General features: G+C 42.9%; 1 protein-coding gene across 1 annotated transcript; it reads right to left on the bottom strand.

Annotated features, from left to right (window-relative positions):
• Nucleotides 1–7,673: 7,673 nt before the first annotated feature.
• On the bottom strand, nucleotides 7,674–13,082 carry LOC122937967 (gastrula zinc finger protein XlCGF26.1-like). Its single transcript, XM_044293201.1, has 2 exons — nucleotides 13,027–13,082; nucleotides 7,674–10,642 (listed from the first exon to the last, which is right to left on the bottom strand). The coding sequence occupies exons 1-2, from the start codon at nucleotides 13,058–13,060 to the stop codon at nucleotides 8,811–8,813; spliced, it is 1,866 nt and encodes a 621-aa protein (XP_044149136.1). The 5' UTR covers nucleotides 13,061–13,082; the 3' UTR covers nucleotides 7,674–8,810.
• Between the last annotated feature and the right edge of the window lie 5,112 nt (nucleotides 13,083–18,194).

Raw genomic sequence — 18,194 nt, forward strand, 5'->3', positions numbered from 1 at the left:
ATCACTAGATCCCAAGCTTTCCCCTACAGTAATATCAGATACCAAATTCCCATTTGTGAATACTAAATCTAAAATGGCCTCCTTCCGGGTTGGCTCCTCCACTACTTGCTGTAGAGATAATCCCAGTAGGGAATTTAGAATATCTGTACTCCTGGCAGAACTAGCTATTTTGGTTTTCCAGTTTACATCTGGAAGATTGAAGTCTCCCATAATGATAACTTCCCCCTTCAATGTCATTTTAGCTATTTCCTCAACTAGTAGATCATCTAATTCTTTGACTTGGATAGGTGGTCTATATATCACACCTACACGAGTTACCTTATGATTATCAAGCTGCAAGTTAACCCAAACTGACTCTAAATTGTTCTCGCTAACTTGTATCAAATTAGATTTTATGCTATCTTTCACATACAGGGCCACCCCTCCCCCTTCTTGCCTTCTCTGTCTTTCCTGTATAGAGAGAACCCTGGCATTGATATATTCCAGTCATTACTCCCCTTGAACCACGTCTCAGTAACAGCCACTACATCTATATTCTCAGATGCCATTATAGCCTCAAGTTCATTGATCTTATTCCCTAGACTGCGAGCATTTGTAGACAAGACTCCTGAGCTTGTCATTTCTTAACCTTTTGTGCTACTGGCCTCTTCTGGCATTGTTCCGGGGGGCAGTTGGACTGCTGTATTATCACTCTTTTGCCCCCCTTTCCTAGTTTAAATGCTTCTTAGCAAATACTTGGAACTGTTCACCGAGGACATTCGTTCCCTTGAGAGAAAGATGCAAACCATCTTTTTTGTACAGTTCTTTTCCATTCCAACAAGAGCTAACATGAGACACAAAGCCAAACCCTTGGTTCAGACACCATTCACCAAGCCATACATTGAATTCCTTAATGCGCATCTTCCTGTCATGCTGAAGGTTATGCACAGGCAGAGAATGAAACAGTTGATGCAACCTCCCGTATATCCTTTCCAAGTGTGTGAAAAGCTTCTTTCACCTTTGAAACCTCATTGCAAGCCAGATCGTTTGTCCCAAGATGGAGAATAACATCCACTTCCCGTTCCTGCTTTGCTTGCCTAACAATATTAAGGATCCGTCGTCTATCCCTGCTAGCGGTAGCACCAGGGAGACATCTCACAACACCATTCTCCTCAAACTTCACACCTCTTATGATGGAATCGCCCACCAACAGCTGATTACTATCAATCCTCACCTACCTACGCTGTTTCAGCTCCCACCTGGAGGATGACTGGCTTGACCATCTCCCCACGGCCGAGTTCGCCTACTACAATGCTGAGCACAGCTCAACCAAGCACAGCCCCTTCTTTTCTAACACAGGCTCGCACCCGGTATTCATTCCCCACCTACCCGTCGCCTCCACCCTCCCAGCAGTGGCCGAACGCCTAACAACCCTACAGGAGGCACAAAAGAACATTATAGACAACCTCCAGCTCGCCCAGAGGCGCTTTAAACAGGGAGCAGACAGACGTCGCAAACCCACCCCGGGCCTCCATGTGGGAGACAAGGTGTGGCTGTCCACCAGGAACCTCAGATTGAAGGTCCCCTCCAAAAAGTTGGCCCAAAGATACATGGGTCTGTTCCGGATCACCGCACAAATCAACGAGGTCACGTTCTGGCTCGACCTTCCGGACTCCATTAGGGTGCACCCTGTCTTCCATTGCTCCCTCCTCAAGCCATACGTGGAGAATACCTTCACAGGCCGCCACTCGCTCCCTCCACCACCCGAGAGGGTACAGGGTGAAGAAGAATACGCTGTCGCAAAGATCCTCGACTCCAGGATCCACCGGGGAAGACTACAATACCTAATTGGGTGGGAGGGTTACCCTCCCGAGGATAACTCCTGGGAGCCAGAAGAAAACGTCCACGCCCCCAGACTGGTAAAAGAGTTCCACGAACGGCACCCCGGTAACCTGCCCCTGCGGTGCCCGGAGGTCACCTTGGAAGGAGGGGAGTACTGTCAGGATTCGAACCTGTGACCAGCCACATCCCAGGCGGTAGCCCTGCTTACTAGGCTACCGTCCTCTCAGGACATTCCTCCCTGAAGCCTATTATTTAACCTCAGTCTTGCCAAGCCTTGCTCATCACCCTTGATTCCCCACACCTGGTACTTCCCTATATAAGTTCAGCCCCTTGCACTCCAGCTTGTTGATTATTGAGCTCCTGATCCTTGATCAAGCTTCTCCTTATCTGCTGCTCTTGCTACTATTGTCCACTGCTGACCAGGAATTGACTACCGACTACTCTTCTGCTTGTCCCTACCTATTGAACTGCGACCACCGTTGCCCATTCAGATTGTCTGACCACACTTACTGCCGCCTGCCCTGACCCATCGCCTGCCAACCGACTACGCCTCTGCCAGACTTCCTGCACCTACTACCTGCCTGCGGTCCTTGCCACTGGGCTCCACTCCTACATCCAGCCAGCTGTCCTCTGACTCAGGTGAGCCTGTAGGATTGTTACAGGCCAGAAGAAAGCCATTACTTTCCGTTAAAAACAAAAAGGCATGTTGTAAGTTTGTTAAGAGGCAGGTGGGAGACTCCCAAAATGTATGGAGGAAGGTGCTTTGGTCTGATGAGACTAAAATTAAACTTTTCGGCCATCAAAGAAAACGTTATGTCTGGCGCAAACCCAACACATCAGATCACCCGAAGAACACCATCCCCACTGTGAGACATGGTGGTGGCAGCATCATGCTGGGGGAATGGGACTGGGAAACTGGTCAGAGTTGAAGGAAAGATGGATGGTGCTAAATACAGGGATATTCTTGAGCAAAACCTGTACCACTCTGTGCGTGATCTGAGGCTAGGACGGAGGTTCACCTTCCAGCAGGACACTGCTGAAGCAACACTTGAATGGTTTAAGGGGAAACATGTAAATGTCACAGCGGACAAGCACTCAGACACACAGAAAAACCAACAACCAGGCTCTGAGCGAGAAGCAGGGGAAGGGTCACCTCCTAGCTAATCCCTGACCCTCTCCCTGCACTGCTCAGCCCACTGGCAGACCTTGGTGGTAGGAATGCTGTGTCCTCGTGCCTGGGCTAATACACCCTAAATTCCCTGAGATGGTGAAAAGGGGAAATAGGAGCAGCCTGCTCGCACAGAACCTGGAAGGGAGAGATGACACAAACAAAACTAAAACAGCAAACAACAAAAACAGAAACCACACTTATCTTATCAGAGCTGGGACAGAAAACCTTCCTTCCTTGCTTGCTTCCTAGGCCAGACTGATTTCTATAACCCGCTCAGAGCACTGGAATTGAGAGCCATTTAAACTAATGACCCCACCCAGTGCACCTGATGGGAGGCGGATCCAGCACGACTCCAAAACAAACACTAAACACGTGCTGCTATTCTGGCCGACCTCCGCACATAGTCAGAGCCGGGCATGACAGTAAATGTGTTGGAATGGCCTAGTCAAAGCCCACATCTCAATCCAATAGAAAATCTGTGGTCAGACTTAAAGATTGCTGTTTAGAAGCGCAAACCATCCAACTTAAAGGAGCTGGAGCAGTTTTGCAAGGAGGAATGGGCAAAAATCCCAGTGATAAGATGTGGCAAACTCATAGAGACTTATCCAAAGCGACTGTGATTGCCCCAAAAGGTGGCTCTACAAAGTATTGACTTAGGGGGTGAATAGTTATGCACATTGAATTTTTCTGTTATTTTGTCCTATTTTTTGTTTGCTTCATAATAAAAAAAAAAAAAAAAACATCTTTAAGGTTGTGGGCATGTTCTGTAAATTAAATAATGCAAATCCTTAAACAATCCATGTTCATTCCAGGTTGTGAGGCACCAAAATACGAAAAAAGTCAAGGGGGGTTAATACTTTTGCAAGGCACTGTATATTAGCATCATACTTGTATAACAGTTAAGACCACATGGCATTTAAAGCGATTAAAGCATTTGTGATATCTTTTCGGTTTTAACAAAAAGAATGTTTTTAATTGTGTCTATCAGGTTTGATTACGGAATGAAGACCGGAAGATGGTGGCAAATAATGGCAGAAATAGGCTATAAAGATCATTGTCAGTTCTGGGTGTGGTATGTATATATGTTTCCAGGAAAGCTGGGTGGGTTGTATAGTTTCAGGGATATCACACAGAAGGGACTTGTAGCTGAAAGCAGTGTTGCAACCATAAATCATTCATTGATAGTAAGAGAAAGACGGGGATGGATGTGGCTTTGAGTAGTCAGTAGTTAGTAGTTATTTCTGAATGTGTGAAGTTGTAGCCAAGAAGAATTTGATGTATGTTTAACAAAGTTGTCAGTGCAGTTTGTATTTAACCCCTTAAGGACCTTGCCATTTTTCACCATAAAGGCTATGTACATTTTGAGAGGCAATTTTTTTCTAAAAATCATATTTTCAGTTGGCCTTTAATAAAAATATTTAGCCATTCTGTCACAAAGGGTTAATTGTTTTTCTAGCTGTTTGACTGGTGCTTTCACTTTCACTTTGTGCTGGTCATCTAAAAACTCTTATCTCTAAACTAGTGAGAGGTCATAAACACTTATTTAAGCCACATTCTTATCATTAAGATAAGAACTGAGCTATGATGAGTGTTTATAATGTCAGAGAGCAGAGATAAGGAGCCGTCAGCTCCTGGTCTGATGGAAAAGAGAGAAAATCCAAAGGCTGCTACTAGAGCATGTCAGCTCTGTACAGAGAAAAGAATTTCATATTTTTCATAAAGACCAATTGAAAAAAAGATTTTTAGCTCAAAATAAGTACACTGCAGTACTAAAAATAATTGCCCCCAAAGGTGTACATCTAATATATAAAGCTGAGTGTATGTGTATGTCCGCTAAAGGAATCCGCACCGTTGCATTTACAATCACGAAATTTGGCACACCGGTACATCAGGTGTCCGGGAAGGCTTTAGAACAGAGTCTCAGCTCTCTAGGACGTACCTTTCCTGAGATATTCCCAAAAAAATGCATTAGCCAATAGAAGCTTGGTCACATGACCCTTATCAGCCAATAGAAACTCACAGGTCCTCCAGCCTCCACATACAGGTTTACTCCAGGTTTCCATAACAACCAAGCCATTTATCTTCACTGCTATAGGTCAGCTTTAAAGGAAATCTGTCACCAGGATAATTGCTATTGAAGTAAAGCCATGGCCTAATAGCACTTAGTACCTTATTTCAAGATGAGCCTTTGTTGCAATAGATGTTTTTATCCTCTGAAAATCCAGTTTATTTGGTATGCAAATGAACCAGTAAGGTGCCCAGAGGGGCGTCACTCTTGCAGGAAGGTGTCCACCCTCAAAAGACGAACTTAAAACCCCACCCCCAGGTTCCACTAAGCCATGCCCTGATCCAGTTAGGCCACACCCCTCCCACTCCTTAGCCGACGGGGATTGAAAAAATGAAGTTAAAAATCAACTTCCAGGTCCCGCTAGGCCACGCCCCTGATTCAGTTATAGCCCCCCTCTCCCACTCCTCAGCCGACAGGGATTGAAAAAATGTTGTAAAGGTCAAAGTTAAGGGGGTGGGCTGCTGTGGAGGTCCAATTTTAAGAAACGGGGCATTGTGGGGGGGGGGCAGTGTTAAGGGGCGGTGTGCTGTAGATGTCACTGTTATAGTGGATACTGTCGATATCTTTTAACTACACACACAAACATTAAATGAAATAGATCAAATATACCCGAGCGAAGCCGGGTCCTTCAGCTAGTAGTCTTTAAGGACCAGACTGTTTTTTGGAAATTTGTGGTAATAACTTTGGAATGCTTTTACTTATCCAAGCCATTCTGAAATTGTTTTCTCGCGATACAATGTACTTCATGGTAGTGAAAAATTCAAGTCAATTTTTAAGAAACATTTCCTAAACGCACTTTTTTAAGGACCAGTTCAGTTATGAAGTCACTTTGTGGGGCTTATATATTGGAAACCACCCATATATGACCTCAACTTAGAAACTACACCCTCACGTTATTTAAAACTGATTTTCACAAGCTTTCAAAAAATGGAGATTTGAATCTCTTGGTAAATTTTTATTTTTTTATTGACACCAAAATGTATTGAGTTAAAAGTCTATCTTGTCATGTCTGTATTGTCAGATTTGTTTGTTTCTTTGTTTGTATTGTTATATGTTGACTGTTACATGTTGAATGTTCTACTGACACCAGAGATCTGTCTTGATGACTGGTTAAGGGTAGACTGACTAGAAGAGGAAGGCTCTCACCACCTGACCAGTGGACTTAAATCACCTAGAGGGTAGGGAGGAGAAGAGGTCGGATGTTATAGAAAGAGAAGAAGTCCTTTGTGAATGTATAAAGGTTTCTGGTGTGTGCCCTCATGGAAAAAGACTATATGTTTCAACATCCAGAAAAGCTGGGTACATCTTCAAACCAAAAATACCAAAGGGCATTAAGTGCAGGGTAAACCAAAATACAACACTGTGCCTGAATACATACAATATTAATGGTGTTCAGTTTTATGGTTGACAATCAAAGGCATATGTTTAAACTGATTTTATTGGTTAAAGGGTTTATATTGAGGACGATACCAACAAAAGTATCTTTTTATTATGTTTACATTGTAATTTTTCAATGAATATGCAAATGTATTAGAACAGAAGACAATTGAACAATATTTATTGCTATTGTTCATCTAATGTGTTGAAGATCAAAGATGAAGACTACTATGATGTACAGTACATACTTTGTTACACATTAAGTCAAATATTGATCTCACTATAGAGATAATTAGATGAGTTTTAGGGTTTAGAAAAGTTTATTTTACTTTGGCAGAGGAGCTCTATGGTTCCATTGGAAAATTGTTAACTGCAGTGTTGGACCGACAAAGGTTTGAAGGACTTTTGTTTGTTTTGTTTAATCCATCTGATGCAGGGGTGGTGAGAAAATAATAATAATTTAAAACCATCAGCTGTTTAGCAGAATCAGGACTGACAACCTCAGCAATGCCCAGGTGCTGACCATATTAACACCAGGTGTGGTAAGACAGCGTATGGTGACATGTGCTGCCCAAAAAGAAAAGACTTCAACCACTGGTTTGCCTTGCTGAAAAAGGCCTTGCTCACACGACTGTTGTCCAAGAGTGGATGACAAAGGTAATCATCTGCCCAAGACTTCCTGCAGTACACCAATCAACCAGCAGAGGCAATGACTTAATACAATGGCCTCCAGACCAGGGATGGGAAAAGGCTCCAGTGCCAAAGCTCCTCCCAGAGACAAGGTTATGGATTGTCCTACAACCACTGAAAAGAGGATCTGAAACCTGCACTCAAGATTGTGATTACACCTGCAATCCCCCACATATCAAGACACAGAAAGGAGGGGACTGTGATAGAAAAAGTTGTAAAGGGATCTGCTGGAAAACACATATGTGTTGTGGCACAAAAGGACCATGCAGTAAGGTGCACAGAACATCAAGAAATTGAGAAATGACTGATATTTGTGAGTTCTAAAAAAATTGTTAGTCAAGATCAAGATCCCTATGTTTTAAAGCACCAGAGACTTTGTAAGTTTAGACTCTAAGAAGATCAGAAGTGAAAAGGACCTCTGTAAAAGACACTTTTTTGTTACTCTAACCCACCTAGTTTTTATTTTATTTTATTTTTCAAAATCTAACGGTTCCAAAGTGGTTTTCTGTTAAATTAAAAATATACTTACAGAAAACCTTGGGGAACACTGAGTGTCCTAAATCTGAATTATTCCTTGAACAAAGCTTCAGGTGGAAACACATGGAGCAAGTCAGAACAGTAGATAGTCACACATGATTTCACTTCACGGCAATGATACATTACTTTATCTTCAATATAATTAAAACAGCAAAGAATTCTCATTTCAGACATGTATGGCATATCTGAGATGTGAGTCCCACGTCTAGGATCTGTGTCTGTCTCTAGAATGGGGGTCCTCTGACATTATCCCACTGGCAACCATATACAAACTAAAAGATCTGGTTCGGTTTACAAAAACAGCCAAAGTACCTGCCCTACAGTTGTGATGCCCATAGTTGTGAATGGGAGTTGAAGAAACAGCGTAGTACAGTGAGCTTTGGTATGTGTAAAGCAGGCTACCCCTCTCAGCCTGTGGATATGCAATAAATATCTGAGATAAGAATACAACTTTAAAAATATGTTCTTTGGGATTTTCATATTGATGGCATATTCTCAGGATAGGTCATCAATATGAGATCAGCAGGGGCCAGACTCACGGCACCCTTCCTGATCAGCTGTTTGAGAAACCCGTGGTGCTCACAGGAGCTCTAGTGGGCACCACGGCTCCCTCATAGCTTACCAAACACAGTGTCATCCATTGGATAATGGCTGTGTTTGGTACCGCAGCTGGGCCCCATTCACTTTAATGGGGCAGAATTGCCCCTAAGCCATACAACTGATGAATGTAATGTCACATGGCCTAGGAAGAGGCCTAAGCACTCATGAACCACTGTGGCCTCTTCATACAGCTGATCTCCTATTGATAACCTATCCTGAGGAAAGGCAATCAATATGAAAATCCCAGAGAACCCCTTTAACTGTAAGACTTAAAATATGTCATTAAAAATACATATCTTTCTATACAGAATTTATTAGATGATTCCTAGAAGCAATCACATGGTATCAATGGAGCTTTTAAATCCAAATATACAACCTGAAATGAAACACGTGAATCCCACAAAGATATTCTTTGGATTTACTGTATACAGCTATATAACTGTTGCTCTTGTGCATTTTCCTATGTCTAACAAAACGTACTAAATATGGCTTCTTTCCTTTGTAAATTCTCTCATGTCTAACAAGACTTGATTGATCTGTAAACTATTATCCACATGCTGAACATGAATATGGATTCTCTCCTGTGTGAATTTTCTCATGTCTTACAAGGTGTGATTTATCTATAAAACATTTACCACATTTTGAACATGAATATGGCTTCTCCCCTGTGTGACTACTGTCATGTTTAAGAAGATGTGATTTTTGTGTAAACAATTTCCCACATTCTGAACACGAATAAGGCTTCTCTCCTGTGTGACTTCTGTCATGTTTAAGAAGATGTGATTTCTGTGTAAAACATTTTCCACATTCTGAACATGAATATGGCTTTTCTCCTTTATGACAACTCTTATGTTTAACAAGATTGGATTTCTCTGTAAAACATTTTCCACATTCTGAACATGAATATGGCTTCTCTCCTCTATGAATTTTCTCATGTCTAACAACATGCGATTTATCTGTAAAACATTTCCCACATTCTGAACATGAATATGGCTTATCTCCTGTGTGACTTCTGTCATGTTTAACAAGTTGTGCTTTTTGTGCAAAACATTTTCCACATTGTGAACATGAATATGGCTTTTCTCCTGTGTGACTTCTGTTATGTGTATCAAGATATGATTTTTGCGTAAAACATTTTCCACATTCTAAACATGAATATGGCTTTTCTCCTTTGTGACGTATCTCATGCTTAACAAGACATGATTTCTCTGTAAAACATTTTCCACATTCTGAACATGAATATGGCTTCTCTCCTGTGTGAATTCTTTGATGTGTAACAAGAAGTGATTTTACTGTAAAGCACTTCCCACATTCTGAACATGAATATGGCTTCTCTCCTGTGTGAATTCTCTCATGTCTAACAAGACTTGATTCATATGTAAAATATTTTCCACATTCTGAACATGAATATGGCTTCTCTCCTGCATGAATTCTCTTATGTCTAACAAGAATTGATTTATCTGTAAAACATTTCCCACATTCTGAACATGAATATGGTTTCTGTCCTGTGTGATTTCTCTCATGTTTAACAAGATGTGATTTATCTATAAAACCTTTCCCACATTCTGAACATGAATATGGTTTCTCTCCTGTGTGAATTCTAATATGTGTAACAAGACTTGATTTATTTGTAAAACATTTCCCGCATTCTGAACATGAATATGGCTTCTCTCCTGTGTGACTTCTACAATGTTTAACAAGATGTGATTTTTGTGTAAAACGTTTCGAACATTCTGAACATGAATATGGTTTCTCTCCTGTGTGACTTCTCTCATGTTTAACAAGACGTGATTTATATTTAAAGCATTTCCCACATTCTGAACATGAGTATGGCTTAGCTCCTGTGTGAATTCTTTCATGTCTAACAAGACTTGATTCATCTATAAAACATATCTTATATTCTGTACACGAATATGACTTCTCTCCTGTGTGAATTCTGTCATGTCTAACATGACTTGATTCATCTGTAAAACATTTCCCATATTCTGAACATGAATATGGCTTCTCTCCTATGTGATCCCTCTCATGTATAATAAGATGTTTTTTTTTCAAAAAGCACTTCCCACATTCAGAACACGAGTATGGTTTCTGCACTGTTTGAATTCTTCTGCGTGTAGAAAGACTTGATTTCGTTATGGACTCTTTACTATTTCTTTTACTGCGTTGCTCACTTGTACTTGGTGTAACAATCTGTGATTGGTCAGGAGAAGATTTCTCGTGATAAGGGGGATTATATGACAGATCTGTACTTTGAAATCTTGGCTCTATATTAAGGGTAATCCTGTTTTCTCCTGAAGAGAGCTGCATGATATCTTCCTCTTCTATTTTATAATTTATTGATAACATGAAGTTTTCCTTAGAATTCTTACTGGGATTCTCTGAGAAGATAAAAATTTGATTATTTTTTTTAATACAGAGTAGCCAAACTTATAAAATTCCTATTATGCTAGAAATGGATCCAGCAGGAACTCGAGGTATACAATAAGTCATTCACTTTGAATCCACTTCTGGCTTTAGTACAAAAAACTGTATACATGATTCCAACCTTATAAAGCATTGTATATAATACTCTGGCAACGTTCAGGATTCTGCTGTACACCCAGTCACCACTTTTATTACACACGTAGCTAAAAATGGTGAAAAACCCAACCATATCTGGCAATCAAACGCGCATTCTGCCAGCATATTTAGCCCTTTAATGGCTAAATAGCGTATCATGTGACCCACTGTCCACCACTAAAAGGGACTACAATGGGCACCTGAGCATAAAAAGACACTGAATGAACGTGAGAAGAATCGATCCTAACTCCCTCACATGGTGAGAATCCTCCTCCTGAGCCGTATTCTACCTCCCCTGAAGTGGGAAAGATGCAGGTAGCTCCCATCCTGACTGACTTGTATCTGAGGTAGTTACTATGGGATTCCTTTTACCCATTGCCCTCCGTCGTCTGCTGAGCTTGAATCTGTCCACCTCCCGTTCTGTCTATTCCACCTTATGTCATGTCCTGTACGCCATAATGTTTCTTCACTGTGTGGGGCACTGATGGCGGTTGGGAACGTGACAACATTTATAACTGACCCTACACTATTCCTGGGAGGAGTTTATAAAAGGGGATGTTTTGGCGCCATTGGGTGTGCTGTGATATAGAGTAGGGAGGCTGTAGTAAGACTGATTGATCTTACACCAGTCTATATAGTGAACCCCGCTGGTGTACGATGTGGGAGAATTATTAGTAGGTAATGATTCTGGAGCATCTTCAGGAGTTCTGTGCGGCAAAGAAATCTACGGCTGCCAGAGAGCAGAGTAGATTCCTGGTCAAATGTGTGTCCGTTTTCTGCTGTTAAATGAAACGAGCCGTGGAGGTGCAGGAGAAACACAGGAGGCGCCACTGAGTGACTGCAGGTCCGAGGCCAGAGAGCGAGCCACAAAAGACTAACACTATCTTAGAGACTGTGGTGGACGAAGCGTAGCTCCAGGGTGGAAGACCTAGAAGAAAAGTTGTGGAATCCCTAGCACAATAAAGGAAGCCACCCATCATCCAGGAATGGGAGAGACAGATGACGGATCCTCTTATCCCCTTCCCTAGTAACTGGGCCAATGAAGTGATGAAGAACTCACCAATCATCTACTGCATCAAAGAGGGACATCTGCCCCCGGACACCCCCAGCAGATCCTGGAGGAGAATTACTCCAGCAGGAACCTCCCAAAATCCTTTGTGTGAGTGGAGCCCATCAATATGTCTGACTAATAAGGCAAATGCAAAACTTGTGTACCTCCTCCATTACATGTCACTGCACACACGTGTATACACTGCACATGATGGCTCTTACCCTGTGATTTAAGAGGCTGGGGTGCTTCTCCATTACATGTCACTGCACACACGTGTATACACTGCACATGACGGCTCTTACCTTGTGATATAAGAGGCTGGTGCTCCTCCATTACATGTCACTGCACACACGTGTATACACTGCACATGACGGCTCTTACCTTGTGATATAAGAGGCTGGTGCTCCTCCATTACATGTCACTGCACACACGTGTATACACTGCACATGACGGCTCTTACCTTGTGATATAAGAGGCTGGTGCTCCTCCATTACATGTCACTGCACACACGTGTATACACTGCACATGACGGGTCTTACCTTGTGATATAAGAGGCTGGTGCTCCTCCATTACATGTCACTGCACACACGTGTATACACTGCACATGATGGCTCTTACCTTGTGATATAAGAGGCTGGTGCTCCTCCATTACATGTCACTGCACACACGTGTATACACTGCACATGACGGCTCTTACCTTGTGATATAAGAGGCTGGTTGTCCTCCATTACATGTCACTGCACACACGTGTATACACTGCACATGACGGGTCTTACCTTGTTATATAAGAGGCTGGTGCTCCTCCATTACATGTCACTGCACATGAAGGCTCTTACCTTGTGATATAAAAGGCTGGTGCTCCTCCATTACATGTCACTGCACACACGTGTATACACTGCACATGAAGGCTCTTACCTTGTGATATAAGAGGCTGGTGCTCCTCCATTACATGTCACTGCACACACGTGTATACACTGCACATGACGGGTCTTACCTTGTGATATAAGAGGCTGGTGCTCCTCCATTACATGTCACTGCACACACGTGTATACACTGCACATGACGGCTCTTACCCTGTGATATAAGAGGCTGGAGCTCCTCCATTACATGTCACTGCACACACGTGTATACACTGCACATGACGGGTCTTACCTTGTGATATAAGAGGCTGGTGCTCCTCCATCATGGCCTCCTTGTACAGATCCTTGTGTCCTTCTATATACTCCCACTCCTCCATGGAGAAATAGACAGTGACGTCCTGACACCTTAGAGGAACCTGACAACACAATGACACCGTCATCACCCAGACCCCTCCAGTGCTGTTACTGGAGAATTTCCCAGCATTCCCAGCAGTGTCACCTCTCCAGTCAGCAGCTCCATCATCTTGCGGGTGAGTTCTAGGATCTTCTGCTCATGTATCAGGGGGTGAGGGGGAGGCTCTGTGATGGGGTGAGGGGTCCTGCTCCGCCCTCCTGACTCCTGGAGATGGATGATGGGAGTCACACAGTCCCCCGATGTCTTCTTCACTATTGTGTACTCCTGTGGATGGAGAGAGACACTTAGGTGAAAAAATATGTATTACACTTACTAGCAATCTTTTTTTTTCCAGAATCCATAACAGCACCCATCCTCCTCCCTGGAAAACCAATTACCGATAGGTCTAATTTCTACTTTCCAGGATGTCCTCCATGACAGCAATCCCTAGCAAAAATTCATACAATGGAGGATGCCTGCAGCGGACCACAAGTACCACAATGGACATCCTACACAGGATAGCAAATGTGTGGATGTAATAAACAGTAAAAAATATATAACACAAACAGGTGCACACTGCGGTCTCACTAACCCTCGTACTGGTGTAAAATTGAGAGATTAGCCAACATGTCCTACAAGTAGCTACTTGAGAAACCTTGGCGCGGTGCTCGGGCTCAGACATCTCCTCCAAGCAGGATATGTTGGCTAATCTCTCAATTTTACACCAGTACGAGGGTTAGTAAGACCGCATAGTGCACCTGTTTGTGTTATATTATTCCTCCATGACAGCACCACATGGAGCTATTCTAGATAAGTAGTTATCTTTGGAAGGGACTAGTGCCTGGTGGACTTTCTATCCAAAGTACATCAAGTCTATAATAACTGCAAAAAGTATAAAAGTTTACAGGTGAAGCTCGAAAAAATTAGAATATTGTGCAAAGTTCATTTATTTCAGTATAGCAACCTAAAAGGTGAAACTAATATATGAGACTCATTACAGGCAAAGTGAGATATTTCAAGCCTTTGTTTGTTATAATTTAGGTGATTATGACTTACAGCTTATGAAACCCCAAAGTCACAATTTTGAGGTACCCTTTGTTCAGGGGGTATGGATTAATTAGCCTTTAATATTGAACCTGTTCACAAATTTCAAATTTTAAGCTGCATAAAATCAATTCCTTTTAATTTGCATTACTGAAATAAATGGACTTTTGCACGATATTCTAATTTTTCGAGTTTCACCTGTACATAGGTAGCAGCAGAGCAGATCTGATCTACTGAAGCCTCCACCCTTTCTGCCCATGAAACTGCCACTGCCTTGCTTGAATGGGTTCTAATTGCATCTGGGCATCTCTTGTGATCTGTACGCTTCTTCTATAATCATTTTTAGCCACTTTGCAAAAGTGACACTTTATTCCTTTTTTCTTCTGGAAAATTGAACAAAGAGATTCAAATCCTGCCTCCAGGATCTTGAAGCCTCCAGATAAGCCGGTACGGATCTTCTGAGATCCAGCTTATGGAAGCGGTGTTCTTGTTCATTCCTTGGATTTGTACAGAAGGTTGGAAGGATTATGTCATGGTTATGATTAAACGAAGAATTAACCTTAGGAAGGAAAGTTGGATTGTCTAAACCTTTTAGATGGACAGCAGATATTGATAGAACTGACTTCTCTGTCCAGGTGAAGATCCAAAGACACGGTTCTTGAAGAAGTGGATATTTTGAAACACCTGGGTGTTTGATGGATGAGTCTGCAGACACATTGTCTGAGAGTATCCTCACATGAAGTCCCTTCAGAAGCAAAATTCACTGCTTTAGGGCTTCCTACTTCCCAATTTTATGTTCTTAGATAGAGCTCAGTCGTCTATGTACCCTGAAAAAACTAATCTGCTAGCTGGGCCCCCCCCCCCCAGTCCTTTTTGCTTGCATCTGTGGTCATTGATATATATGGAGTCTGGTTCCAGGCTACTCCTCGGGCTAGATTTTCTGGTGTTATCCACCAAAATAAATGACTGCTTTATTACAGTGTGAGGCAGCATTCTGTGATCCAAGTCCTGAATCCCATCCCGTTATTGTAGAACTGGACTCTGCAGGGGGTCGAGCATTAAATTGGCTCCAAGGAACCATAGGAATACAGGAGGTCATTAGACCTAGCATTTCCATAGCCTCTCTTATGGAACATTGGGATTTCCTTTGAAATGCTGATATCCTTCTTTGTACCATATCCTCTTTTGTCAGAAGTGACAAGGAATGTTGGCTTACTTTATCAGCCTACAAAAAGGAACTAGAGCCTAGATTTTTTTGGAGTGTTAATATCGTTAAATTTGAAGGGTCCCCTGTGACTCTGCAACCAAAAGAAAGTTGTCTAGGTATTACAGTAATGCCCTTCCCTGACAAAATCCATGATTTCTATTATTAGTTTTGTAAACCAGCGTGAAGCAGAGGAGATTCCAAAAGGAAGGCACCGGAACTGACAGCGAAGAACTGCCTCCCTCTCCATCACTGCAAATCTTAGAAACCTCTAGTACCAGGGGTGTATTGGAACATGCCTCCTTTAGGTCGCTTGTACACATGGCTGCCCCTTCAGGCTGTCTTGGCTCAATTTTGAAGCGTCCGTTTTACCCATCTGTTGAGAACCTTTAGAATTATTATAGTACTAAAAGTTCTATCTGGTTTCTTCACTAAAAAGATGGATTTTTTGTTATCTAGTTACATGCCGGCAGAATTTTTTTTTTACAGAGTTGACCCTCCTTTAGGGTATAACCAGACTAACCTTGGTCTTTAGGCGGCTGACTCTTTTGTGGGAATTTAGTCCTCGGAAAAACAGAGTCTTCATTGGTTTTCCTTCAGGAAACCCCTTCTTTTGTTTTCTTTTTGAACTCTGTATGGGTTTTATGAGGCACTTCCTTTTCCACATGAAAGATAGGGATGCCACAAAAACTGCTATAGTAAACATGGGTAACCCTTAATGGCTGAGGGCTCTAGCAACTTGAGCCATACTCACATGGCCCTGGGGTCTGTTTACTGCAGCCAGAGATCTGAACGTCCATTCCAGATAGGTGAATATGTATGGTACATATAGACTACCCCTTATAATATCCCCCAGGACGCCTTACCTTCCAGTTGCTGCAATGCTCCTCCCATGTTCATCTGGGACTCAATCCCATAGGAGAGCCTACTGGACTAATCAGGTCTCAAGCATTTAACTGCTCTTACTGCTTCTCCTAGCGTTTCCCAGTCACATCCGGTACACATGTGAGAAAACCAGAAAGTCATGACAGATGCTGAACGCACCACATCGAAGTTCCTCTACAACTATTTCGTGCACCGAGGGATCCAGAGTCACCGCCAGAGTCCCCATGGGGATGTGGCTAACCAGCTCCCCACACCCGCATCACGATCCAAGCAGTGAAACATAGCTTTATGTCGTTCCCCCAGGTACATCTCGGGGTCGGGGGAAAGGGCTAATCATAGAGGACAGTATGGAGAAGCCTTAGCCTACTCCAACCTGATAAAATGTCTTGAAATAACAGAGATCCTCTCTGTGTCTATCCCCAGTAGGGACAGGAAGAACACTGGAGAGTGGTGATGGTAGGTGCTTTTAATCTCTCTCTGTTCCTGTCCCTACAGAAGGCTAGGACAACCTCAATGTGGTGCTGTCATAAAAAGACATCCTGGAAAACCTGGTTTGTAAGTAAAACCTCGAGTCTAGAGAGCCTGTCTTCCTGCCCCACTTAAAATGTCCATTTGAAGTAGATGAAGTCTGAGCTGGGCCCATTTTACTGTCCGCATGCAGGAGGGAAAAAGGTCCATCACTGAAACACAACATGGGAGAGAAAGAGATTCAGTGAGAACACGCCCTCTATGGATAAGGGGTAAAAATTTCTTAAAGAGCATCTATCAGCAGGGTTGATCTAGTGGGGTTGAACCTGCTGATTTTAATGATACCTGTTTTGTGAAAATTGGTGGCAAAGTTCCTCAGAGAAATGACTTACTTTTTATGCAAGTGAGGACTTTAGTACACTGAGGGGCAGGGCTACCATTAGAAGGAAGAGCTGTTCAGAGTCTAGGCCTCACCCCTCAGTGTACTAAAGTCCTCACTGTCATCTTCTATGAGTCCATATAGATGTCAGACTATTAGTAGAAATCCTCCCTCCAAGCCACACTCCGTCATCTGATCAACTTGTTCCCGGCCCTTTCCTCCTGGGTACAACGTGCCTACTTACCTTCTCATGGCTCCTACAACATGACTATTGGTCACTGGTCACATAATACATCACTCACCATACTGGGGGCTGATCTTCAGGTTCTCCATCACTTGGAAGGTCTGGAGGCCGTTCTACAGGACCCTGGACTCTTCCTATCACTTCCTATGATGGATTCTCCTTCCCGATGTCTGACTTGTTACAGAATACAATAAAGAGGAGAGAAATCTAGAAAAGTTTACCTCTCCGCTCAGCAGGGAGATGATCTCCAAGGTGAGGTCTAATATTCTTCTGCTGATCTCTTTCCTGTCCATCCTTGGTGGCTCATTCAGGAGAAGGGTCGTATTGCTGGTTTTCTTCATCCCCCCTAAAAAAAAAAAGAATAAAGGTTAATCAGTCAGTCCCATGTCCCCTATAATGAGCTCCTGGCAGTGCACTGCACAGACGTGTATACACTGCACATGACGACTCTTACCTTGTGATATAAGAGGCTGGTGCTCCTCCATTACATGTCACTGCACACACGTGTATACACTGCACATGGCGGATCTTACCTTGTGATATAAGAGGCTGGTGCTCCTCCATCATGGCCTCCTTGTACAGATCCTTGTGTCCTTCTATATACTCCCACTCCTCCATGGAGAAATAGACAGTGACGTCCTGACACCTTAGAGGAACCTGACAACACAATGACACCGTCATCACCCAGACCCCTCCAGTGCTGTTACTGGAGAATTTCCCAGCATTCCCAGCAGTGTCACCTCTCCAGTCAGCAGCTCCATCATCTTGTGGGTGAGTTCTAGGATCTTCTGATCATGTATCAGGGGGTGAGGGGTCCTGCTCTGCCCTCCTGACTCCTGGAG

Source organism: Bufo gargarizans, chromosome 1 (genome assembly GCF_014858855.1).
Source record: "Bufo gargarizans isolate SCDJY-AF-19 chromosome 1, ASM1485885v1, whole genome shotgun sequence".
NCBI lineage: Eukaryota > Metazoa > Chordata > Amphibia > Anura > Bufonidae > Bufo > Bufo gargarizans.

Bases quoted from the DNA above. Each gene is read 5' to 3' on its own strand.
- LOC122937967 (XM_044293201.1), bottom strand. From the start codon at position 13,060: ATGATGGAGGAGCACCAGCCTCTTATATCACAAG. The intron at 10,643-13,026 runs GTAAGACCCGTC...TTATCTTCTCAG, and splicing joins CCAGCCTCTTATATCACAAG to AGAATCCCAGTAAGAATTCT.